This window comes from Hyposmocoma kahamanoa, unplaced genomic scaffold (genome assembly GCF_003589595.1).
Source record: "Hyposmocoma kahamanoa isolate Upper Pololo Valley unplaced genomic scaffold, ASM358959v1 63, whole genome shotgun sequence".
Taxonomy (NCBI): domain Eukaryota; kingdom Metazoa; phylum Arthropoda; class Insecta; order Lepidoptera; family Cosmopterigidae; genus Hyposmocoma; species Hyposmocoma kahamanoa.
The window spans coordinates 1,968,712-1,995,011 of NW_020653851.1; the positions used below are offsets into that span (position 1 = coordinate 1,968,712).

Consider the following 26,300-nt stretch of genomic DNA (forward strand, 5'->3'; position numbering starts at 1 on the left):
TCGTTCAACGATAAAATAAACGTCCACGATACAGTCACGACAGATAGTCGTGATATGAGAACAGAAAGACGCGACAATCGTCTAACGATAAATAAAACTTTACGACATAGTGGGAACGCGCCCTAACATAAGTTCTTAATGTCGATTCTGCACTTCAGAGGGATTTATTAAAATTTTATCAATGGCTGTTCATTAATTTGACATCATCACCATTAATACAGGAAACTTTGTCCGCAAAATTGTTTCTCATTCACTGCTGAATAGAATAATTGTATAATTCGAAATACGAGAACAGATGAACCCTTTTAATTACATTACCGAAAATGAGAGCTTAGACTTTCAGAATATTCTTTTGTTTATGAAATTGGCTATGATTCATTTGAATTTTCAATGTAACGCAAATTGAATAGGGCATTTCGACTAGAATGAAAATAAAAGCAACCATTTACCCTGCAACCTACAACTCGACAGGGTAGATTTAGGCGCATCTGATACAGCGTTTAATAGGGCTGCCACTGAGTTTAAGCTTCGTCAAAGATGTGTCCTAAAATTTGTACCCTTTTTTGGTATAAAAAAGCCACATTATGTGATCACATATAAAAAGCAATTTTATCACATGAAAGTCATAAAAATAATACGAACTATGTGAAACAAATTGTGTCTAATGTGACACGTGATAACTCTTCTATTTAACACTCTCAACGTCACGTGGGCCGCCGGCCGCCCACAAAAATTCAACTCCAGCAGGCCACTACGTATCTTCGAATGTTAACCAGAGTCATGACTGACGACGATATAATAATATACTCGTATATATAAAGCAATGCGGTCGCAGTTGATGCCTACCGCATGTTATATATCAAATTGTGCAAGTGATTAAGATATCTATTTCTCTTCTTTCCGAATAATCTTCAATGACCAGGCTCCATGGAATACACAATAGGAAACACGTGGTATACTAATTTTTAACACACCCCTGGGAACAATGTACTGCAAATAAAACAGAAATATGTCGGGTAATAAGTAAGTAAGCCATGTGAGCCGCCAGTCGCCCACAAAAACTGCAGTGCAGTAGGCCACTACTACGTATCTTCAAATTTTAACCAGCAAGCCATGTGGCCGCCGACGTACCAGAATTAGGAATTCAAATTTATTTTCGATTTTTATTGTCTTGATCAGTCAAAGGTTGCTTCAGCAAGTCGACAATACAGTGTGACAGTGTGTTGATTTTGCATTCTCGCCATATTAAGAAATTGATAATAGAAATAACGCTAAATCATCTAAAAATATTTAAAAAATTATTCTGTTCAATATTCTGGCTAATTGTATCTAGTAAAGTTTTGCAAAATTGTCTCAAGTCGTATGCACCACGCAAGGACAGTGAACCTGCCACCCGATTCACCGAGCGATACGTAATCTTTCTCGATCGCATAATTATTACCCATTTTTTAAATTATGATTATGTATCAGTAATTTAATAATTTACTATTTATTTAACTATTTATTTACATTAATTTGAAAAGTTGACTGAAAAGTTTTTTGTAATTTAAATTTGGTACTTACCAAATTTAGGTTACATGAAAGTATTTCTAGAAGTACCTAGCTCCCACAGCAGGTGGCTGGCTCCGTACCGGAGCCACTACCAGCTATGCATAGGTGAGTGACGCACGTGAGTTTTGTTTCAACATTAGACTCCACAACTTTGAAAGCAGAAACTTCGACACTCGTATCCTCCGCGTAAACTAAACGTTTCACATCATGCCATAAGAGTAGATTCGCACTTGTATTTATGAATTACCATGCAGGTTCTGATGAACCTGGTAGCTGTTTTTTTTTTTGCACTACTAACGCTTGTTTACATACCAAACCACGTGGCATTTCGTGACAGACTAGAATAGAATGTATGCGGGATGTCAAAGTACGAGATGACATAGACGCAGTACGGGAAGCAAGGTCGACTGATCTACCAATCGAGCGCTCGATACCACACTCCCCGCCGACGCTACCCGCAACCCCACCACCAAATAGATCTAAAATGTATTTCTTTCTGCGAATTTAAGGTCATTGTTCAAAAAGTTTGCAAGTGCCATGCAAGTCAATGACCTTTGGATCAAATTTGTTTACCTCAATTAAATAAAAAATAGGAATTTACGTTGCCTATTTTACGATTTTTTTTCGATTTATTTTTTACTGATTTGGGCTCAGTTTCGGAAATAGAATGACCTCTGTAAATATGGCGAGAATGTAAATCAAAACATATTATATAAGTTGCGCGTCGACGAACACAGCCAATTGTTTGGATCTTCTGCTAACAACTGTTCGAGATCGTAATCAACTAGCGATCTCGTCCCTAGTGGTGGCATCGTCTGTCTTACTGTGTAAAAAAATGGGTATCCCGCGCGCCACTCACATGGCCTGCTGCAAAAGTTACTTAAGATCAAGCGTGGCGTGCTGTCAAAAGAAATGCGTGACCCGCGCGTCGCCCACACGGCCTGCAGAAGAGAACTACAGAAGAATCGTTTGTTCTAGAGTGTTAAGCGTGAGAAAGTTGTAATTAAGTTGATTGAATCTCAGGATGTTTCACCAACATGATATTCAATTATTTTTTTGTGAAACTACTCCACTAGTTTATTATAATAATTAGAAAAAATACATTCGATCCGGCTGGATTCGAACCAACCTCTTCTAGCAAACCGTGTCAATCGCTGTGCCAACTAAGCCACGGAACAAACCAGTGGACCTTATCAATTTTTGTATTTGCTTGTTGCAGATCTTTCTTTTCGTTTTTTAACGACTTGTTAGCCGTAGCGCCATCTGTGAAAAATCTATTTCTTCACTCGGCCTTTACAGCTACCAGCCGATGACCAGAGATGTTGCACCACCATGATGTTCAAATTTTTTTTGTGAAATTTCGCCACTAGTTTGTTATAATTATTAAAACAATACCAATAATTGCTACCTATTTGCTACCTTCACGAATTAAAGGTATACGCTTAATATCTACATTAATTTAATAGTACATTACGATATTAGTGCGTAAAGATGGTTATAACCGAGGTGGTTGGGCCGAGCATGTTATAACCAATACGCACGTATATCGTACGACGTTTTTTAACACATTTGCGAGGAAACAGAAAAAAAACATTTTATATTTTGTTCATTTTTAATTATTGAAACAGTTAGTGAAATTACAATTATTAAAATGATACGTAGTTGTAGTTGGTTTTTTAATTATGTTATTATTATTATTACTATTCATAATGTCATTGTTTTGTGTTAGGGTAAATGTTGGAGACGACGAAACTTCTTGAAAGGCGGCAGAAGAGCATTGTAATTCGTCATTAGTTGTAAATAAAAAAGTATCATCAGTAGAAGTAGAGGGGCGCGGCTCAGGGCAAAACTTCTTCGTTTGTGGCTCCAAATTTATTGCCTGAGTTATTTTGGCACTTATATTTGCTTTGTTTTGGATGGAATCTTCTACATAAGATTCTGCTACTGCGTTAGAACGCCAGCCGCCATGCCGCTTTAAAGTCAATATATCAGCTCCCGAATCAGCAAGTAACGTAGCTGACGTTCTTCTGAAACTGTGCCCTGTATAACAATCAGCATCCGGCAATCCTAAAAACTTGGCGACTTCCTTTGGCATGGTACCGAATTTATTTATGCCAATAGGTTGCGCAGTACATTTACCTTTTTGGTAATTCTGAAAGAAATGATTACTTTTTGTCTTAGTCGTACGCAGAGTTTCATATTTTTTGACCACGTCATAAAATGGGCCGTCGATAATAAAAGATCGGGGTATTTTGTTTTTAGTCTTTGGGATTTTAACATTTTGCCTTGATTTTCAATGTCTTTTGTGGTAATATTGTGAAGCTCTTGCCGTCTACATGCACCATGAATACCAAATATTAACGCAACCTGAAAAGAAATAAAAATGTGTTAGATGAGGTATAGGTACTTAGCTTACAGACAGTCGTTAAAAAAATATGTAAAAGAGTATGTACAATTGTACAGTAGGTATACCAATACATAAAATAAGGAGGCAAACTGACCTTTGTTGCCAGGTACTGGCTATCTGGAGCATCTTTTAGAAACTTTTCGACGTCATTTACTGACAGTACCTTAGATTTTTTCTTTATAAAACCATCAGAGCGTCTCTTTAAAAATGCAATTAGATTTGTATATAAATTAATATCGACACCATTTTTCATCTTGAGGGTACTTTTCAGCAAAGAATATGTTGTCCACAACGAGCTAGGCATATATTTACTAGCTAGTTCATTAAAATACGCCAAAACTACATTTTCGGAAAATGACTTGGCATTTTTCATGTTTTTCCACTTCAAGAAATTTTCATACGTGGTTATGTATCTATCCTTGGATATTGACGGCAGCAAGCTGTCGCATGCGGTTCGCGCTTCTGTTAGTATATCCGGTGGAGTTGAAGTAATATATTGCTCATCTTCATTATTGAAAGTTGTCATTTTTAGATATTCACAATACAAGTACAAAGAAAAGAAAATTTGAGAAAAATGGCGCGAGGATTATTTTCTACCGTGGCTGCGTGAAAATGTTGGCAAAGACGCTAGAGCATGCAGCCAAGTTTTTAAATTACCAAATAAACTGGTTTTTTAAAAAAATAAACTCAATCTGTGAATGCACACTGTTGCTTTCCCGCCATTTTAACAGCGCGCTTGCGCTGCCTACTGACTGGCGCCGCGCGGCGATTTGTTCGAAATTTGAATAGCAACAGCGCGCTGCTCACTAGCTGGAGTCGTGCGGCGGCGATCAGTTCCATATTTGAAATGGCAAATAATACTGTTATGGAATTTGTATGGACTATAACTTAACTATTTGCTTTGGTAACACACGCGTTTTTTACGACCCGCTTTACATATTTAAAACCGGTGGAATTACATCAGCTTTACGAGCAAGGGTGTTAAAAAAAAAATAACCGATTGAAAATTTAGCGAAAAGTGCCTGACTAAACTAAAAAAGGAAAAGTTTTTAGTGCTTTATTGCCATAATATAAAGGGCAGGCGTTCAACAATTACTTCGAGGTGAGCTAGTCTGGTGAGATTGCTAATGTATAAAACCGAGAGGGTAGGTAACCATCGTAACGCAATATCAACAAAGAATTTAGTTGTTATTATGTTGTAAAAAAATTATATATAGTTTTAATTTTTTAGCAAAAGTATGAACAAAATCTTTATCGTGGTTTGTTACAGTGCATTTACACAGGACTATTTTATTCGAAGGCCAATTAATTATAATTTTTGTGTTAGCCTAACATTCTTTGCAAATTCCATTGCACGTTATTTATTATTTTGACCAGCATCAGAATGGCTGGTCAAAATTTTTTTTTGATTTTTCAGAATATATCATAGGTAGCAATTATTTAGAAAAGGTAGCAATTCTTGAATATACACTCAGTACCAGACGCCACAGGCGACCAGCCATCCAATCCATCAATGACGGTCACAAAATGTGATGACAGTTATTCGCAGCTACTATGTCATCACGTTTTATTTATCGTTGTCTCATCCGACAGATCGTAGAGCCGACTGCTATGCATCAAACGATTCTGTCGTGCAAATGACAAGGCGGTGTTGTGAAACGATAAATTGTCGTCACGTCAACGATAAATAAAACGTTACGACATAATGGAAACGCTCCCGGTGCGAATTGATGAAAGAATTGTTTGGAAAAAGATGGCAATTATTTCCTGATTTGACAACTTGTGTCAGGGGCTCACAAATCTCAAATATCTAACAATTTTTTTTGTTAAAAATTGTACACGTAACGTCAAATTTGCAGTTTTAAAAAGCCTATGACTGAGTTTCCCTACGCAGCAGAGAAAGTTTATGTAACCAGGAGGAGTCAACCCTAGCCAGTATTGATCGCAGTTGTGACCTTCAACAACCTCCCTCCAGACTCCTGTTCGAGACGACTGGAAAACTTTCGGTCTTCATTCAGAACTTTTCGAGGCTATTAGACTGCTGGATATTTATTAGGTGGATACCGTTATCCGGTATCCATTATTATCCGATAATATATAATTTTCATTGTGTTTTACTTAAGTATGAAGTGTAATGATTTTAACTGTCATATACATTTTGAACGCACGTAATTATAACTTTTGTAAAAAAAAACCGATCGCAAAAGTTCGTGGAATTTGCCAAGTTTTATTGAAACCGGTTACGGGAAAGTGCACGAAGCCGGATTTATCCACTGTTTGCCCTTGGAGGAGTAATATTTTATTCAAATTTAAATGGGACTAATACTGAGGTACCCTTTTTCCAATAACAAAAAAACCATCAAAATCGGTTTACAAATCTCGTAACATACACACAAAAAGTACAGTCGAATCATTGACTTACAAATAAATGGACGACGGGTCTAATACAAAAACCACGAAAAAAATGTCGCAAGTCAACCTATTTAAGCGTAGTGACATGTAAAGGAATATGAAAAAGCTAAAACGTTGAATTTAAATTGTAATGTCATCGCAGTACTGTCTAATTTTGCTTGCAACAATTGAAAGGCGCAAAAAAACACCATATTCAGCTTCTACTGGAAACTTACCAAAATGCACCATATGTAGCTTCTAGTGAAAAGTACTTGAACACAGGTATAATGGAGTAGCCTTTATTATTTATAAATAAATTTACTTACTTCGCTGTCAGAAGAAACAAACGAAGACTGAAGCGTGAATGACGCTCTGTATACGATTTTAACGCCCTATAAGTTCGGACACTTTTTAGCGCGGACCCGACGTCCATATAATTGTAAGTCAATGAGTCGAATTGAGAACGTCCTCATTTTTGAAGTCCGTCACAAATAAACTGGCGGTTCTTGACAATCGTCTTCACAAAGTCACAGTCATTTAAGTGACAATGGCTTCTATAATAAGATTCCGATTGATATTCAAAATTTGCCATTTACGAATTTAACGGGACTTTGAGCTACACTGCAATTGTTATGGTCGTTTACCACCAGGCGACGACTTGTTCTTCCAGTCACTTGGTATCACAAAAAACAGACTTGTTGAAACATGTTGATATTCATATACATGTACCTAGGTTACTGCGACCTATAGAAAAAATATTTATTATGCTCTAGGAACCTTCCGTTCGTTTCGCATGAACGGTGTTTCTGTTTTTACGATACGCGATAGGAAATATTTCCTAAAGTCCTTGGTTTACGACATAAAATGTATGACATTTGGGGGACTTGAAACTGAAAATAAATCGTCAACGTCTACCCTTATGTAATAAAAGGTTATTATGTACTTACAGGCTCGTGTCTGCAGTATAAAATGTATACAACCTGTGAGACTTCCTGACTAGCGCTTGAAAGCTATTTTATGCAGTTCTTTTACGCTTTATTTGAGAGTGGTATTATAGGATTTTTATTTAGGGCAACGCACTATGGGGAACTCGACACGAATTTCATCGCGCCGCCCGCCCGGTCGCCGCACAGCGACCGCGTACATCTAACTGTCATGGCAAAATGCGCTCTATTTGGTTAGTTTTTACGTTTTAACTTAAATGTGCGTCCCGGGCGCGCGGGCGAGACTAGCTTTGATGTAGTCGGCGGCCGCGCAGCGGCCGAATTTAAGTGTTGTTCCCTAGTAAACAGAATTCAGACTCGCCAGTAATGTACGTGAGAGCGCAGTAACTGGGCGGTCATCGCGCGGCGGCTGCGCGTCGTGTACGCGTGTCAGCGGAAGTACCTCGAATTAACGAATAAACATGATTTCAAGTTCTATCTGCTAACATTTTATGGCAGAGCAGTGAAATACAGTAAATGAAAAAATGTTAAAAATAACATTAATTTTGTGATTTCTTCAGTACGAATAATAGTAATAGTAATTATATAAGTATTGTACCAGTAGAGTACTTAGTAGCAGTAGAGCTCTTTGTGAAAGAGTTCATCCAGGGTAGTACTGCCACCTTACCTATTTCTGCCGTCAAGCAGTAATGTCAGCATTACTGTGTTCCGGTTTTGAAGGGTTAAGGGTGCTGGTGAAATTACAGGCACATGGGACTTGTCAACTTATTTCTCAGGGTGATGGGCGCAGTGGTAGTGCCCCTCAGATCTTTGCAATTTAAAGCTCCGAGTGGCACTGTTAGGGCGCGTGTCCACGCTAAGAAAAGTCGCCTAAAAGTCTATACAAGAGTAGGTTACTATATGTCGGTATATAGTAAAACAACAGCTACTTGGAAGACTTGTAATGCACCGACACATTTTACTCTACACACATCGGTCCGAAATCATTCTTATCCTGTACATAGGTACTCATCATTTTTTCGTCTGCAATAGACACGACATGTTTTCGTGGCTAGATCCCACAAAGTTCTAGTCGTGTACACGACCATTCTCATCTTTTGTGTAACAGACACGTCGAATTTCTTAGCGTGTACACGCGCCCTAACTGTTATGGACAGGCGTGTAGCTTGCCATCAGGCGCACGACTTGCTCGTTCTGTCACTTGATGTTATAAAAAAAAAAATTTCAGAAAGCTGATATATGTACATTCTTATGGAGTACACAAAATATATAAACAGTTTATGTACCCATCAACGAAATATTTCTACGATATGTGCAGTTTTTGCTTATCTTTATTTTTCAATGAAGTTTTGACCGTTGCAGAAATTTGCCAATGTTTTTTTTAATTGTGTAGCAGACTGTATCAATGGGTTAAAGGTTGGGTGCTAACAACGAGTGAGCAAGGCCAAGCAAATGTACTTACAGTTTAATAATTTCATTACAAAACACGTATGTCGCTGTCAAAGCAAAACAGCAAAACAAGTCACTAAAGTAAAGAAAAAGGCGCCAAAAACAAACACATTTAAATTTAGAATTTAAATATAAAACTAAGCTTAAAAGCTTAAGCTAAAGCTTTGTATATACAAAGAGATTTGTAGCGATTCGCTACAAATTGTGTTGTTACGTAAGAATAGGCACTAACAATGCGCAACATATTTTCATCTCGATACCTCCAATGAACACTATACTAACTTTATTTTTTGATCATTTTCTGTTATTCTTGTAAACAGGCATATTTATTTACTAATATTATACCCCCCGAATTTTGATAAGAAAAAATACAAAAAAAAAATTGGAAAAACCAAAAAACGAATTTTGTTAAAAAAAAAATAACAATAACCTCAGGATAGGGTACTAAAAATCCGAACTCGAAAGTCATTCATCCCCTAGTTTACCACCCTTTAGAGGTGGAATATTTTCTTCAAATTTAAATAAGACCACTACTGAGGTACTCTCTTTTTAATTAAAATATATTTCATTTAAATCTATTGTGGAAATAAAAATAACGATACATATATGTTTTTGAAGTTTTGGGATTGTTCAGACTCCACATGTTAGAGCTTTCGAAATATTTATTTACATTTGATATATTTATTTATAGTTTTATTTTGTACATTCAATTTATTATAGACTTTGTATGTATTAATGTATCAACATTACTTAATATATATATATTCGTATGTACATTTGATTTATTAAATTTATCTGTGTATTTATTGAGTATAGTATATTTAATTTCTTTACTTATCTATTTTTAGTGCCACCCCAAAAACCAACTTTCCTCTCAGATTTTCAAAGGTTAGTTGGAAGAAATCTCTTTATGGGATAAGCTCGCCTTTGTACACAAATATTTAAATTGTTTCTGAAAATTTGTAAGTTACTTTGTGGTACAATAAAGTGTTTAAATAAAATAAAATAAATAAAAACAAAACATTTTATGAATCGATATCGGTGCTATATCCAATTTTCGTCTCAGGCTGTGATATATTTGGTTCAGATTGAAAATAATTAAGTATACTACTATTTCCACATTAATGTCCGTTGACCTAATATATTTATCCAAACCAATGAACACTGTGTGATATGAATTTCAACCATTCGATAAATTGAAATAACGTTACAGTAGCGCTCGGTCAAGCGAGTTCAGGCAAACGAGTTTTTCCACCTTACGTACGTAGCGCATGTTTTTTACAACCAAGTAATTTCAGCACTTTCGGCCATATTCCACTAGAACTCAAGTATTATTGAATAACGCACTAGCTATATAATAGTTAACCTATATATAATACCACTGGGCACAGAGTCCTCTCGCAAAGCCGATTTTTTTTAAATTTTTTTTCTATTTATTTAAGATTTACCAACGCTTGAGTACATTGTTACAATTATAGGAACTTATGCTAGCAAAAAAAATATATTACAAACTAAATGCATCAAACAATTACAGGTAAATACCACTTGCAATTTTTACATGATGCACAATGCAATTGACAACTTGAAACTACATCAAGTTAATAACAACAACAGTAAATAAAAAAAATACAAGTAAAGACGCAATGAAACATTGGATTACAACGAGAACATCATAATTGTAGGAAATATTTGTTAAGTAAAAAAGTAACTACGGGGGTAAAAATGTATATTTAATTGTAATTAATTGGGAGTTATTATAATAGAGCGATATAATATAATATTATGAACTTACATTACTTACATTATTGAATTGATTTGCAGATGTCTGCACACAGAATGTTTTTCTTCACCGAAAAGCTCATGTATATTTCATATTTAACAATATAAGATAATTTCCGAAACATTGAGAGGTGCAAACACGGATTCGATCGCACGCATTCGCTTGAGAGGCGGTAGACAAAACCGTTAGTAGCCTAAACCGGCTTTTTATACTTTATGAATTTTTATGGATTGCTATAGATTTAAATATAGATAACATCCTTACCCATTAACTGTCAAAGATTTTTTACCCTTATAAGATTATTTACCCCTTAGAATAATAACGCATAGAATGATAGTTTCATATCAAACGAACTGTCACAAGTGAGACAAAAATCAAATTCATGTAGGCTAGTTTTAGTAGTAGATTAATTTTCGGTTTTAGTGAATATTTATATAAAAATACAAGTTGAAACGCGTTACTTCCTTGTGGAATGTGATGTTAGTATCTATTTTATGTTTGTCTGACGTATTTTTACACTCATTTACCGCACATTTCGTCATTTTTAGCTAAAATTCTTGATCTGTTCGCGGTGCAAGTTGACATTGAGCTTGAAGGCCCGCCCGCTCGTGTAGGCCCTTTTGGCGCTCTTCAATTTGCCTCACTTAGCGTGTGCGGACTAGGTTTCTATGCGTTATTATTCTAAGATTTACCCTTACAAAGTAATAGTTATTTGTTATGCAAGGCTACAAAGTTGTTGTTTGCCGCGAGTGCTTCTATTGACACCTGAGCAAGCGAAGTGGTTCAAATATATGTAGATCCTTGAGCGTAGCGAGGGTTTCAAGGCACGAGACGCAAAACAACTTCGCTGACCGAAACACACAACTTTTCACCTCACTATAACAAGTGAAATGGTAGATGAAAGAAAAACAGTTGAACTATAAAACCTTTTTTAATGAAAAGAAAAAGTTTATGTTCGGATGCGTTCTGAATTTACACATCATCAATTTTCATTTTTGTTTGTACTTTTATTTTGTGTTATTAAGTGATTATTGAAACTATTTTAGTTTTGCGACGAATTAAAATAATTTAATAAACACAATTAGTTATCATTGTCAATTTAATGTCGACAATAATAAGAATAAAATATACCAACGGATTTACGTGACATAAATAAGTAATGTACGACAAATCCCTTAATTCAACGTGAACTTGCCATTATTTTTTTTTTCATCGAAATATAAAGTTATGTGCATCACATTCCATCGTCAAGTTCGAATTTCAAAAACCTTTTCCACGCTAGCGTGCAAAAAAACGCTTTTGCGCTGAAAATTGTTTTTGTTGGGTTCAATGCTTAGAAAATACAGGTTTACATGTTTACGGCAAAATTGACACCATTCCTTCACGCTCTTTCTCTAATGAGCACAAATCTAACGCAACAAAGCAGCATCACCTTGCTTGGTATGGAGATTTGCTGCGATCTGAACCCAAGGAGCTACATCGAAACGGTGATCAAAACAGCACCACAAAAACTCGGTGTCCTGAACAAGGTGCGTCGTTTCTTCACGCCTGACCAGTTGTGTCTGTTGTACAAATTAAGTCTTGCGTCGAGTATTGTTCGCACCTCTGGTATAACACCGCCTAGTCCCTTCTCGATGCCTTGGACAGTTTGCAGAGTCGCGCCTCACGTATCATCGATAATGAAGAGGTCTCAATCGTAAATCAATTATTGACTCAGATACCTCTCATCGATTATTGAAGTTTTACCCTACATGACCTAGCTTAACTTACAATGAATGGTTTTCACGCCCCAGATCGCACGTTTAACAACATATGCACAACATACATGTAACACACCCGAAAGTTGTAAAGGGACGTCCGGATGCTATTGGGCTACATTTCTGGGTCGAAAACATTATTTTACAGATCCACATAGATGCCCGTTTATTCAATTATCTAATCTGCTTGTTCCAGGACCTCGCTCCCCGTTGCCCAATTCAGCCGCGGCGACTTCTCCCTGTGGTCGGTGCTAAAGAACTGCGTCGGCAAGGAGCTGTCCAAGATCACGATGCCTGTGGTGTTCAACGAACCACTTTCCTTCCTTCAGCGGATGTTGGAGTACCTTGAATATGCCCATCTGCTGCGCATGGCATCGGAACAGACTGATCCGGTTACCAGGATGGAGTATATCGCAGGTCTGTGTACTACCACAAATGTCTCAAGTAATTGACTGTCTACAGAAAACGGAAAATTTGCCATAATTATCGTCTTTTTTCTTTATCCTTTGGTCTGTTCATTCCATGATTATGATGAAAATGGAAAATTCATTAGAACTAGTGATCACATTGAGTTTACTACTTAACACACACGAAGAAGCTGCTGTGTAGTCTTAAGTTTATTTCTTAATCAAGCAAAATATAACTTTGCACTTATTTTTTCATGCAGCATTCGCAGTCAGCGCTTTGGCCTCCAACTGGGAACGTCTTGGCAAACCCTTCAATCCTCTACTCGGTGAGACCTATGAATTGGAGAGACCTGAATTCAGAGCCGTTTGTGAGCAAGTAAGTACCTAATATTAATCATATAATCCATATTTGTCTTAGATTTTTCACACTTCTTCGTGTTAAGAACTCATTGAAATTCTTCTTCTGTTTGTAAATTAATTTGTAAGAGAAGTTTATTTAAATTAAATTTCTGTATATTCTTCATCACAGGTGTCCCACCATCCACCAGTGTCAGCTTTCCACGCCGATAGCCCACATTTCGTATTCCACGGCTCTGTACAACCCAAACTCAAGTTCTGCGGAAAGAGCGTTGAGATCCAACCTAAAGGAAATGTCACCGTTGAATTGCCTAGGTAGAAACTATATCCCTCCCTAATATTAGTAGTTCATGACCGAAGTATGCTACCAAACGAGGAAAATGATCATTATATGTGGCGATTTTAATATAAACACCCTAAAGAACTCCAAATTATAAATAGAATGTAAAAACACGATAAAGGGTTTTCATTTGAAATTAGCATTAAATGAACCTACCCGCATTAGTAGTGGTACGTGTATTGACAATGTTATACATAATTTTAATGGGTGTGAGGTGAAAGTAGTTGAGCTTGCATTGTCCGATCACACATCACAATTTGCTAGATTTGTTGGAAATTTCATTAAACGAAAGTATTGGTACACGTTTAAACGAGATTATTCGCTAGAAAATATGTTAAAATTTAGAGAATATCTGAGCAAACTAAGCTTTAACGATTCACAGCTTGTAATTGTAATCACACGTTTAATGATTTCTAAGACATTTTCAAACTTTTTTACCAATTAAGTTTTCCTGTAATAAGAGTCAGAAATTGTGCTAAACAAAAACCAAGATGGCTGTCACGTGGAATAAGATTATGCTGTAAAAAGAAAAGGGAGATGTTATGGAAAAACAGAAAAACAAAGAGCAATGAGAACAAAACTGCTTATAAAATCTTTTCTACAAAACTAAAAAGGATAATCCAACTAACAAAAAAGTCTCAAAATAATTATATTTCCAAAGCTACAAACAGATGCAAAGCTACGTAGAAAATAATAAATAATAGTAAGCCAAAAATGCCGCATAACACTGTATCAGCTCTAAAAATTAATGACAAATTAGTAACAAATTGTAAAATAATAGCTCAAAAATTTTATAATTACTTTATAGAAGAAGTTCAACCAAATTGCAGTGTAAAAAGTAAAAATACACGTAATTATTCTACTTGTAACTCATTTTTTATGAAACCTACAGTCCCTCAAGACGTATTTAATATAATACGCAATTTAAAAAATACAAACAGTACAGGATACGATGAGATATGCACAAAAGTACTAAAATATGTGGCAGATATAATTTCTCCTGTCCTCAGTGATATAAATAATATGCGCATTAAAGAGAGATCATTTCCAGAAAAATTAAAAATAACTGTTATAAAACCTATGTATAAAAAAAGGCAATAAACATCTTATTGAATCATATAGACCTGTAGCTCTATTGCCAGTTTTTTCTAAAGTATTCGAGAAAACTATTTATGATAATGTGTATAATTATTTTGAGAACAATGAAATTTTTTGTAAAGAACAAAGAGGTTTTAGAAAAAACAGCTCTATTAATTTAGCTATATACGAATTCTTAGAGAAAATACATAACAAATGGATAGTGGATTACCAGGTCTTGCTATATATTTAGATGACAAAAGCTTTTGACTATGTGTACCATGACATTTTACTTGACAAACTATATTCATATGGTATAAGGGGCCATATGCATAACATGATACAGTCATATTTAATAGGTAGAACTCAAGTGACCAAAATTAATAAAATCAACATTGTGACAAGAAAAGAAATGGAATATAAGTCAGATTCTAAAGTAAAAATATATGGAGTACCACAGGGTAGCATTTTGGGACCATACCTCTTCTTAATATATATTAACGACATGCCTAAGTGAAAGAAAACACTCACGCCCGAGAAGTAATTATTAAATATTTTATTCAAAAATCTTATACATTTTATATTGGTTCCACATTTTGAAAATGATAGGAGTCAAAGTATTTCCTTTTTTTTACCCGACTCCACATACACGCAGGTATTCTCAAATGAGGTTTCATTACCTCTAACACCCCCTCTTAATGAAAACTTAATTAATAAATGTAAGGGGGGGGACCTCTTACTTATAAACAAAACTGAACTCAACACAGCCCTAGCATTATTCTAAATTTTTCAAAAAGCATTCTGTCAAGAGGTTTTGTAAAGATATCGGCTAACTGTTCCTTGCTATCAATGTACCTCAAAACGACAGCTCCTTTATGTACTTGTTCTCGGATATAATTGTGCCTAATATCTATGTGCTTAAGACGCTTTGAATCTAAACTCTCAGCTATTTTAATTGCACCCTGATTATCCTCGTACAAAATTGTGCTAGGCATTTTATCATACAAGAATGTATCTTCTAACATTTTACATAACCACGCAGCTTGAGTACAAGCTTGACTGAGTGCCATGTACTCAGCCTCAGTAGACGATAAAGCTACACACTGTTGCTTTTTAGAAAGCCAGCTTACAGTACACCCAAAAACTTTAAATACGTAACCAGTTGTAGACTTACGGTCTAGCAGGTCACCTGCCCAATCTGAATCTACATAACCTTCAATAAAAGAATCAGAATATTTTTTATGAAATATTAACCCTAACTCCATAGTTCCTTTTAAATAACGTAAAACTCTTTTAATAGCTGTCCATAATTCTTCAGAAGCGCAAGATTGGTAACGACTCAGTATTGACATACTATTAGCTAAATCTGGTCTCGTGGCTAACATACAATACATAATTGCACCGATAGCTTTTCTACATTTAATTTCGATGGCTTCGTTTTCAGACATATGTAATTTCAGTAAACTGTGTTTTACACTTTGGTCCATCGGTGTGGACACCGGCTTACACTCATGCATGTTAAATTTCCGTAATAATCCTGCGATATATTCTGTTTGGCTTAAAACTGTATGGTCACCGTTCTGTAACACATTTATGCCAAGATAGCACTTAGCAATACCTAGATCTTTAACTTTAAAACATTTCTGTAAATAGTTCTTTATATTGAGCAATTCATTATTGTCTGTCGACATAATTAGGAAATCATCGACGTACACCAGGAAATAAGTTTTAATACTGTTACTCACTTTATAATAAAAACAATAATCATTTTTACTGGCTGTAAAACCATATTTTCTTAAAGTGTCATCTAATGTGTCATACCAATACTTAGGCGACTTTTTAAGACCGTACAGAGCTCGATTTAATTTACATACTTTATCACTTTCTATATTAAAATTCACAGGCAAACTCACATACACAAGTTCATTTATCTTACCATTAAGGAAAGCCGTACAGACGTCCATTTGATGCTGTTTAATTCCCAATTTCACACTTATTGCAACAAACATTCTGAAAGTTGTGAGCTGTGCGACCGGCGAGTAAACTTCGGATGCCGATACAAATTCTTTTTGTTTGAAACCACGAGCTACTAAACGCGCCTTAAAAAACTTATTTCCGTCTTCGCCTTTCTTTATTTTAAAAAGCCATTTGGTATCAACTGGCTTGCAATCAGCCGGCTTGGGAACAACAGTCCACGTGTTATTCTCCGCAAGGGATGATATTTCCTTCTCCATTGCATCAATCCACTTATCAGCTTCATTGCCGTTAATTGCTTCTTCATAAGACTTAGGTTCAAATACTTCGGCAAAATGAAGTACACTATACATTTCTGAGTCTTCATATCTTTGTGGTGGTCGAATCTTACTACGATCTCTCAATCTCCTTTGTTCGCTTTGTTGACTTTGCTCGATATCAATTGTTTCTACAGATTCTTCGTTGGTAACTGTTTCGAGTTGACTATTATTTATTCTTGTTTCCATCCTTTCAACCTCTACTTCTTTTTCATTTTCCTCAATTTCACAATTATTACTATCAGTAGAGTCAATTACGCGTGAACTCGGCCGTTCCGTCTTTGTTTCTTCGATATCTGTATTTGACAGCAAAATTATATCCCTGGTCAAAATAACATCGTCTTTTTCAGGAACATAAACACGATATCCTTTTACATTTTCTTCATATCCCACAAATATTCCAATCGCGTTCTTATCGTCCCACTTCTTACGAATTTCCTTCGGAATGTGAAAAGAAACACGATTGCCAAAAACTTGAAAAGTATTAAAATCAACTGATTTGTTTGTCCAAAGTTCAAACGGTGTTTTTTTCTTTACGGGACTTGGGCCAGTTCTATTTAGTACATAAATGGCTGTATTCACAGCTTCTGCCCAAAATCTCTTGGTCATTGACTTTGCTTTCAACATTGTTCTGGCAGCTTCTACAATAGTGCGCATTTCCCGTTCAGCCCTACCGTTTTGTTGAGGCGTGTACCTTATAGAGTTTTGATGTACGATTCCATATTTATTCAACATTTTACATACCTCATTGTTGACAAATTCTGTTCCGTTATCCGTCCTTAATATTTTTAATTTGTATCCAGTCTGTTTTTCTACTAGAGCAATAAAATTGTCAATGCAGTTTTTAACTTCGTACTTGTTTTTGATGAAATATACTTTTCTGAAATTACTGTAATCATCTTTGAACAGAAGAAAATATTTAGAACCACCAATAGATGGAACTTCCATAGGACCGCAGAGGTCGGCATGTACTAACTCACACGGAGAATTTGCACGATTTTCACTACGTATAAAGATATCTCTATGTTGTTTACCAGCACAGCAACTTTCACAAACAGCAATTGAAATATTTTTGTAAATTACACCGTGCTCTGACAGTACATTTTTGATTTGTGTCAAATTTTGATGTGCTAGTCTGTCATGCCAGTCAATCAAATCAAGAACAACATTACTTGAAGGAGGTTGGTTATACAAACGAAAAATCATTTTAAACAGATTTCCATTTCGCTCAGCAATAGCCTTAACAGACCCTTCAGAATCTATTATTTTACACAATTTACTATCAATAATTGTACTGTACCCTTTATCTACAGCTCTACTTACTGAGAATAAGTTTACCTTTAAATCCGGCACATACAAAACATTTGATATAGTGGTTTCTATCCACTGGTTACCATTGTAAGCTTCTAACCTAATACACCCAATACCTTTTATCGACAGCATTGATCCGTCGCCTATTTTAACAGTTTTATTCTTTTCTGTAGTTAATTCAATGAACATGTCCTTGTCTTTACACATATGTTCTGATGCTCCAGAGTCCATAAACCACTCAACTAGGTTGTTATCCGTTGTTCCAACAAATGCGTTAGCTGCTTGACAGTTATATGTGCATCCGTGTTCTTTGTCACGACCTCGGTTGCCTCCTCTATTTGCAAACTTGTGTAAGTTGAATCTACATTCATTCGCAAAGTGGCCAAACTTTCCACAATAATGGCATTTTATGCCCGCTTTGCAATACCTTGTTTCATGACCGGATCGGTTGCATTTTTGGCAAGTAACGGAAACTCTATATTTACGTGATTGCAAAGGATGAGATCGCATTGCTAACGCTTGCATTGGCACGTTTTCTTTTAATCTGTGCTCTTCAAGCAGCAGTCTAGACGTGAGTTCATTCAATGTTTGATATTCTCGGGGTACTGATTCCCATGCAGTGACAAAATGATTGTAGACCGCAGGTAGTGACGTTATTATTTTTGTTATCATCATAGTCTCAGATATATTTTCTTTGTTTTCTGCAAGTTTGTTACGTATTTCCTCGAGCTTTGCGACAAACATACATATACCTTCTTCTTCATATTTGATAGAGAAAAATTTCTGCTGTAGTAAATGAGTATCTATATTCGTTTTAGGCTCAAAAACAGATTTCAATTTTGTAAACATTTGGTATGCCGTTTTGCATGATAGGACCAAGTTCATAGTTCCCTCCTCTAATCTATTTATAATGATTTCTTGTGCTTTTGCATCTTTGTCGAGAAACTTTTCATCCGGATTGTCATTTTCTTTTTCAATATTAGAATATAGTTGCTTAGCTTTTAACAATATTTCGATTTGAAATTTCCAGACCACAAAATTAGAGCCATTAGTTCTAAGTTTCACATTGCAGGACTCCATTTTGAATTTTCTTCTTCTTCTTCTTCTTACCTTCTCGTATTTCAAAATTTCAACCGCTTAGTTACGTTATTTATTTATTTATTAGTGCCTTCTTATAGCCCATAACCTGAAAGAAAACACTCACGCCCGAGAAGTAATTATTAAATATTTTATTCAAAAATCTTATACATTTTATATTGGTTCCACATTTTGAAAATGATAGGAGTCAAAGTATTTCCTTTTTTTTACCCGACTCCACATACACGCAGGTATTCTCAAATGAGGTTTCATTACCTCTAACACTAAGGCATCCCATCATCCCATGACGCTTTATGCGGACGATTGTACGGTCACATATATTAAAGAAAATGAAATAAATAACAGCTTAAATTCATTAATACAATGGCTTCTAGAAAATAATTTGAAAATCAATCTTCAAAAAACCAAGCACATTAATTTTAAGTTGAGAAAAGCAGCTAGTCAAATAAACATAGAATATAAAGGGACACACATAGGACAAACAGATATAACAAAATTCCTAGATATACACGTTGATGATAAAATAAGCTGAAAAGCACAATTAGAAAATGTTAGCAATAAACCCAACACTTGTGCATATGCACTATACATTCTTTGCAAAACTGTAAATAGAAGCTCGGTCCTTCAAGCATATCATGGGTATGTTGCTTCAATATTAAGATATGGTATAATATTCTGGGGAAATGCAACCAATGTGAATTCAGTTTTCAAGGCACAAAAAAGATGTGTCAGAGCAATGTGTCGTTTGAAGATTACAGATAGTCGTAAAACATATTTTAAGGATCTTCGAATACTGACTGTACCTTCACTTTACATATACGAAACTGCCATATACGTCCGAATGCACCCACACTTGTTCACGCAAACTCTAAAGCCAAGACGTTATGACCAACTTCATTCGAAAGCTTGTAAAACTACTTTCATGCACAAAAGTGTCTTTATAATGTCGCCAAAAATTTACAATAATTTACCGAAAGTATTGAAGTCTGAAAAAAGACTTATATTATTAAAAAAAAAATCAAACAACTTATTGACTAATAAAATTTACTATACAGTGTCCGAATTTTTAAATGACAAATCCCTAACTTCATTGTCGGATGTTTATATTTATATTTCTTTTTAGACGTTACTAGTTTTATTATTTTGACATTTAATTATATTAAAAATATTTTAACCAATTTCAATTAAAATATTTTTAATATAACTATCATTGCGCCTACATTGCTGACCGACTTATTAAATCCATGTGTGCTCGCTCATGTGATATTAGAAAAAAATAACATGTTGTACCTGGTTAAGTCTGTTAAAATGCATGCGAATAAATGTATAATGAATAACACTTTCAATACGTTTGTATGCCTAATATTTGGCCGGACACAGTGAAACTCTATTTATTTTGTACATGTGAACTTTCAAATAACGTGTGTTTCCACAAATAAATGAACTTTTAAAGCAAACCCAGTTACTTACACAGTAAAATTAAAGTAATCAAGCAAGATCATAATAATTAACAACAAACACCGAACACAAAGACAAATTCCTTCGATGTGACAGGGCTCGAATCTGTATCTGTTTTGCCAATCTAGGCTGACTCGATCAGTAGGTAGAGCGGTTGCCATATATTGACATAGGTAACAGATGTCGAAGAAAACATCGAGGTCGAGGCCTGTCCGATCGAAGGAATTTTTGTTATTAATAATTATAATGGAATAATTTCACAATAATAAAGGAATTTAAAAATATTTTAGGAATTTCATGTTAATAGGAATATCATTAAGAATATAGTTTTGAGTTTGTAAAAGCAAAGAATACTTTTCAAAAATGGTGATACGGTGATTTTTTTATTTGTTAAGGTGGGGCGAAGCATACACCTGGAGCAACGTGAACTGCTGCGTGCACAACGTGATCGTGGGCAAACTGTGGATCGAACAATCTGGCCCCATGGAAGTGACATGCCACGGCGGCGCTGGGCTCAAGGCCAACCTGGTCTTCAAACCTGCAGGGTTTAACAACCGTGATCTGCACAGGGTTGATGGATTTGTTGTTGATCAGAAGTACGTTGCCATTGTGTATGTTAAATGTTTCATTAGGTTTTGGGGAAAATGGCACAGAATAAAACTGATAAATGTGCGTCCTTTAGTGTTATAGGCAAATTATACATTATGTAAAACCGATATTACAAGATTATTATTTTGTATACTGAGTACGTTACCATTCCAATTTTCTTTCTCTTCAGCAAAAAACGCCTTCGTTTCCTTTACGGTAAATGGACGGAATCGATCAAATGCTGCAGTTCTGCCGCCTACGAACAATGGGCCAAGGAGAATGGAGAGTCCAGCTCACAGACACCATCCCACACGCCAAAGAAAGTTCTCGCTAAGTTAAACAGCTTCAAAGTTGGTGCTTTGCGGTCCATGTCCATACAAGATGTGAGTAACAGTTTTTTGGGTGATTTCGAAGTGTTATTTCTGGATTTGTAAAGCTAGTGCTTTGAAATAGAAGTCATATTTGAATAGAGCAATAGAATCAGTACTCTATTCATGAAACTGAACCAGTTTTCCCCATGAAAACGTACGTACACAAATGTTCAGTTCAATCAGTAGTTTTGCGGATCAAGAGTTAAAGTTTTTGGAAGTGGTTTTTTCATCTAATAATAATAATAAATAAATTGTTTGTTATATAAAAATAATACTTGAGTTCAAATTCAAAGCCTGCCAAACTGCAAGGCGGAGACACACTCTCATTACGAGGTCGTGAAATTTAGTATAATAGCCACACTACCAGCCAGACAATACTCACTATACGAGAGCCCGAAATCTAAGAGAAAACAGATAGTAAAATGCCTATATTTTTTTGCAGACTGACGAAGGAGACTCGGATGACGTACCGAAGCCCGATGATTCATATAACATAGATATACCAGAATCAGTGGTATTGTGGGAGGCTAGGCCTAGGCCTGTCAATAGTGCACAGGTATGTACTGTTAACTATATTTATGCTATTGGCATTGGTAGACTTTTTTGTTTTTTTTTTTTTTTTTTGTTGGTAGTCTTTGCCTCAACGCAACACTTACCGATCTGTTAATCCTGCTTAAGAAGAAATGAATGAAATAAGCATTAAGAATGAGAAGCATATAGATAGTTCAGAAGGTAGTAGACCTTCGTCCCCTTTATCTAATCCAATGGAGACTGTATTTGTAATATTATTTGAACCACATCATTTCGTTTCAGTATTACCAATTCACGGAATTTGCGATGTCCTTAAACGAGCTTGAACGCGATATGAAGGGCCAACTATGTCCAACTGATAGCAGACTTAGACCAGATATCAGGCTCTTGGAGCAAGGTGACATAGATGGTGCAGCCGCTGAAAAAACCAGGTTGGAGGAGAAACAAAGGTCCGCTCGGAAGTTGCTGAAGAAATCGTCTGAGGCTTGGCAACCTAGGTATGAATATTTTAAGATTTTATTATTGGTCTGCAAAAAACCAGAGATACCGAAAACAGTGTGATATGAACAAAAGTCTTTAACATTGTTCTTATAGCAGTTAAGTCACAGGGAAGAAATACGCAGTGTTTGCAGATTGGTCATTGAATGCAAGATGCTCAGAATCGCGATGTCATAAAAATATCCAAGAGTGTCATCATCATCATTATACTATCGCAATCCACTGCTGGACATAGGCCTCTCCCAATGTGCGCCATTTCGCTCGGTGCTCAGCTTGTCGCATTCATCTGCTGCCAGCTGCCATTCGCAGATCGTCATTCCGTCTCGCCAGAAGGCGTTACAGGAACGTGGTTACCTACTCTAAATCAGCTTTTCCCAAAGTGGGCGATAACGCCCCCTTGTGGGCGCTGCAGGCCTAAAAGGACCCAGAAAAAAATGGGGGCGTTGTGTAGAGGCTTAGGGGGAGAGTTGCAATTTCATCTAGGAAGAATCTTAGACACCGACTGAGCTCTCGACTCTCGACTACAACTTGTGAACATCAATTAATATTAATTAAGAGATAAAAATCATGTCAATCGGTCGCTCCGTTGTTCCGAAATGAAAGTAGACACAAACAAACAATTAAAAAGGCAACAGACACAGTTTCGCATTTTAATAGTTATTAGTATTCCTAGATAGGTAATTTTCGTAGGTAGACTGCGGGCAATCATGTTTTAACAAGTTTTTATTAAATAACCCGATTTGTGCATTCCTGCATCGATCGGCTGGTTCATAGAATACTTGTTCTTACTTGTTGAGTCCGATTGAGCGTCGAATGAGATAAACGAGTTTATGCATGTTTGTCTTATTCCTATAGGTGCGTGCTGCTTATGCAATCCTATGAAAACAACATAATATTTATTTTATTTTCATTTGCGGTTTCGCGCGTAATAGATAAGCAGTACTTAAGTTCAACACTTACTTACGTATTTCTCAAACCAAAACAATGTCGGAAGTAAAAAAGAAGAGATGGCAATACTGTGCGGAATTCGGATTCATTGAAAATCCCACAAACCCATCGTCGCCTTTGTGCCTTCTATGTCTAAAAACATTTTCAATTGAAGCAATGAAGCCTTCAAGACTGCAAGATCATTTGAATAAAATCATCCAGATAAGAAAGAGAAGAATGTAGCATATTTTCAAGACCTAGAAGAGAAGCATAATACTCAGCCAAGTGTAGCAAAACTCTTTTCGGCGACTGCTAAGCAAGATGACGTTATGTTAAATGCTCAAAAAGGCAAACCACACAACATCGGAGAAGAGTTAATTTTTCTAGCAATAAGGGAAGTAATGACTACTGTGTTTCATAAACCGGCCGCAGATATTATCCGAAAAAATCCTTTGAGTAATAATTCTGTGCAAAGACTTGATGAAATGGCTGAAAACATTGAGGAATCATTGTGCAATCACCTGAGGACTAGTCAATTCTCAATTCAGCTCGATAAGTCCACTTTACCAACTAATAAAGCATTGTTGCTGTCTTACGTGAGGTTTATTAAAGATGAGAAAATATGTGAAGAACTATTGTTTGCTGGAAATTTAAAGACCGATACAAAAGACGAAACCATATTCAATACATTGGAAAAGTTTTGTGATGAGAAACAGATCAGATGCTACGGAGTGCGCTCCGGCTATGACAGGGTGCCATAAAGGCTTCACAGCGTACTTAAAAAATAAAATTCCAGATGTCCTTTCTGTACATTGCGTTATCCATAGACAACACTTGGTTGCTAGAAATTTAAGTGAACGACTATTTCAATCACTGCAATATGTCATCAAAGCAGTCAAAAAAACCCGTAACAGCTCTTTGAATGATAGATTATTTCATCAGCTTTGTGTTACTAATGACGAACATTTCAACCGTTTGTTGTTTCATACTGAAGTTCGTTGGCTATCAAGAGGCAATTGTTTGACTCCCTTTTACAACCTGTTTGACTCTGTGATAGAGTTCTTGGAAACTAAAGATACAGAATTGCGCAACAAGCTTATTACATCAAAGAATGATATAGCTTACATGACAGACCTGTATAAATTGTTCAACGACATGAAACTCCAACAGCAAGGCGATGAAATAAATTTAATTAAAACAAAAAATGTCATTGCTGCTTTCGCAGCCAAACTACACAAAAAGAATATGGGCAGACGTTAGTTTCACAATTTTCCGAATTTATCAGTATCCTGCAGTAACGACGACTTGTTTGCCTACTGCCAATATTTGGAAAACCTCCACATTGACTTCACCGAACGATACCAGGACATTTTTAACTTGAAAATACCAGACTGGGTGATGGATCCGTTTTCAAATGTGAACACAGCAATATCACCTCAGCTGAAAGAAGAACTTATAGAATTGACAACGAACGAGGAAATAAAAATCAAGTTCAAAAATGGCTACCAAGAACTTTGGCTATAAAACCGATCCCGCAATTGTACTCTGGATTGTGGTCAATCGTTCAACAATTCTTGATAGTATTTCCATCGTCATATTTGTGTGAACGTGGTTTTGGTGCTGTGGCAAAGCTGCTTACTAAAAAGAGAAATCGTTTGCATGTTACCAAACGTGGTGTCTTGCGGCTGTTCTTAAGCATCAGATTCATCCTTCACATTAGTTTTTATATTAGAATCGATTATGTTTGTTTTATTTCGAATAAAAGATTCTCTGTCTGAATACTATAAAGTTGCGTTTCAATAATCATTCTCATTGGCAGGTGTAGCCCGTAAGAGTTAACTTGAGACCTGAGCGCCGTTGTGTACTACCTACTGCGCTCGGGTCTCAAGTTAACTCTTGCAGGTTAATGAAAGTCTCGTTTAGAATGAATGTTTAATCTCCGCTAATATAGCTCACAATAATTAATTTAATTTGAAGTTATAGTGGTTTATAAGTAGGTGAAAAAATGGGGGCGCTAAAAAATAATTTATTCTCAAAGTGCGGCAGTAGACAAAATAAGTTTGGGAACCCCTGCTCTAAGTGTTAATTTAATGTGAAACGATGTATTTTCTTCCAGGTGGTTCAGTCAAGGTACCAATCCGTACACCAAGCAGGAAGATTGGCTGTATAATGGAGGATACTGGGATCGTAATTACCAGCATTTGAAGGACGTAGATATATATCTTTAATAAGTTCTGTAACATTTGAGCGAAAGTCATGATACTCATCAAGACTCAAGATTGCATTTTTGGGAAGGTACTTGAAGTAGCAAAGGAAGATTACTTATATTGGTAGATGACAAATGGATATTGTCTATTTTCAAAAGTATTTTTGGATCGTAGATCGTGTGTAGAAGAATCAAAGCTTGAAAGAGAGATTATTTGAGTACCTAGTCTAGAGATTTGAAAATGTCCCAAAGTAATTATAAAGTTGTTCTTTTCGTCCATTTTAATAGTCATTGGATCTTTACTGCTATTACCATTTTTATCCGACTTAAAAAAAAGGAGGTTATACGTTCTGCTACATGTATGTTTTCCGTGGATTGTGGACCGATTTTGAAAATTATTTTATTGTTTGAAAGGGTGCACTCTCATGGTAGTCCCATTGTCACCAAGTCAGAATTTGATTATCCCCATGGAAATCGAGGAAAATCCTGAAATTGTGGACCGATTTTGAAAATTCTTTTTTTTGTTTCAAAGCATAATAATATACTCTCGAAGTGGTCCCT

The 26,300-nt window shown here is 35.9% G+C and overlaps 1 protein-coding gene across 2 annotated transcripts in view; it reads left to right on the forward strand.

Annotated features, from left to right (window-relative positions):
* LOC113230222 (oxysterol-binding protein-related protein 1) overlaps nucleotides 1-26,126 on the forward strand; it is a 76,648-nt gene extending 50,522 nt beyond the window's left edge. For both annotated transcript variants that reach the window (XM_026464046.1, XM_026464045.1), the window contains exons 3-10: nucleotides 12,476-12,696; nucleotides 12,947-13,062; nucleotides 13,216-13,358; nucleotides 21,014-21,214; nucleotides 21,397-21,589; nucleotides 22,020-22,133; nucleotides 22,391-22,605; nucleotides 25,650-26,126. In XM_026464046.1, the coding sequence (XP_026319831.1) occupies nucleotides 12,476-12,696; nucleotides 12,947-13,062; nucleotides 13,216-13,358; nucleotides 21,014-21,214; nucleotides 21,397-21,589; nucleotides 22,020-22,133; nucleotides 22,391-22,605; nucleotides 25,650-25,761 (1,315 nt within the window). In that variant the 3' untranslated portion in view covers nucleotides 25,762-26,126. The remainder of the gene's footprint in view (nucleotides 1-12,475; nucleotides 12,697-12,946; nucleotides 13,063-13,215; nucleotides 13,359-21,013; nucleotides 21,215-21,396; nucleotides 21,590-22,019; nucleotides 22,134-22,390; nucleotides 22,606-25,649) is intronic.
* The last annotated feature ends 174 nt before the right edge of the window (nucleotides 26,127-26,300 follow it).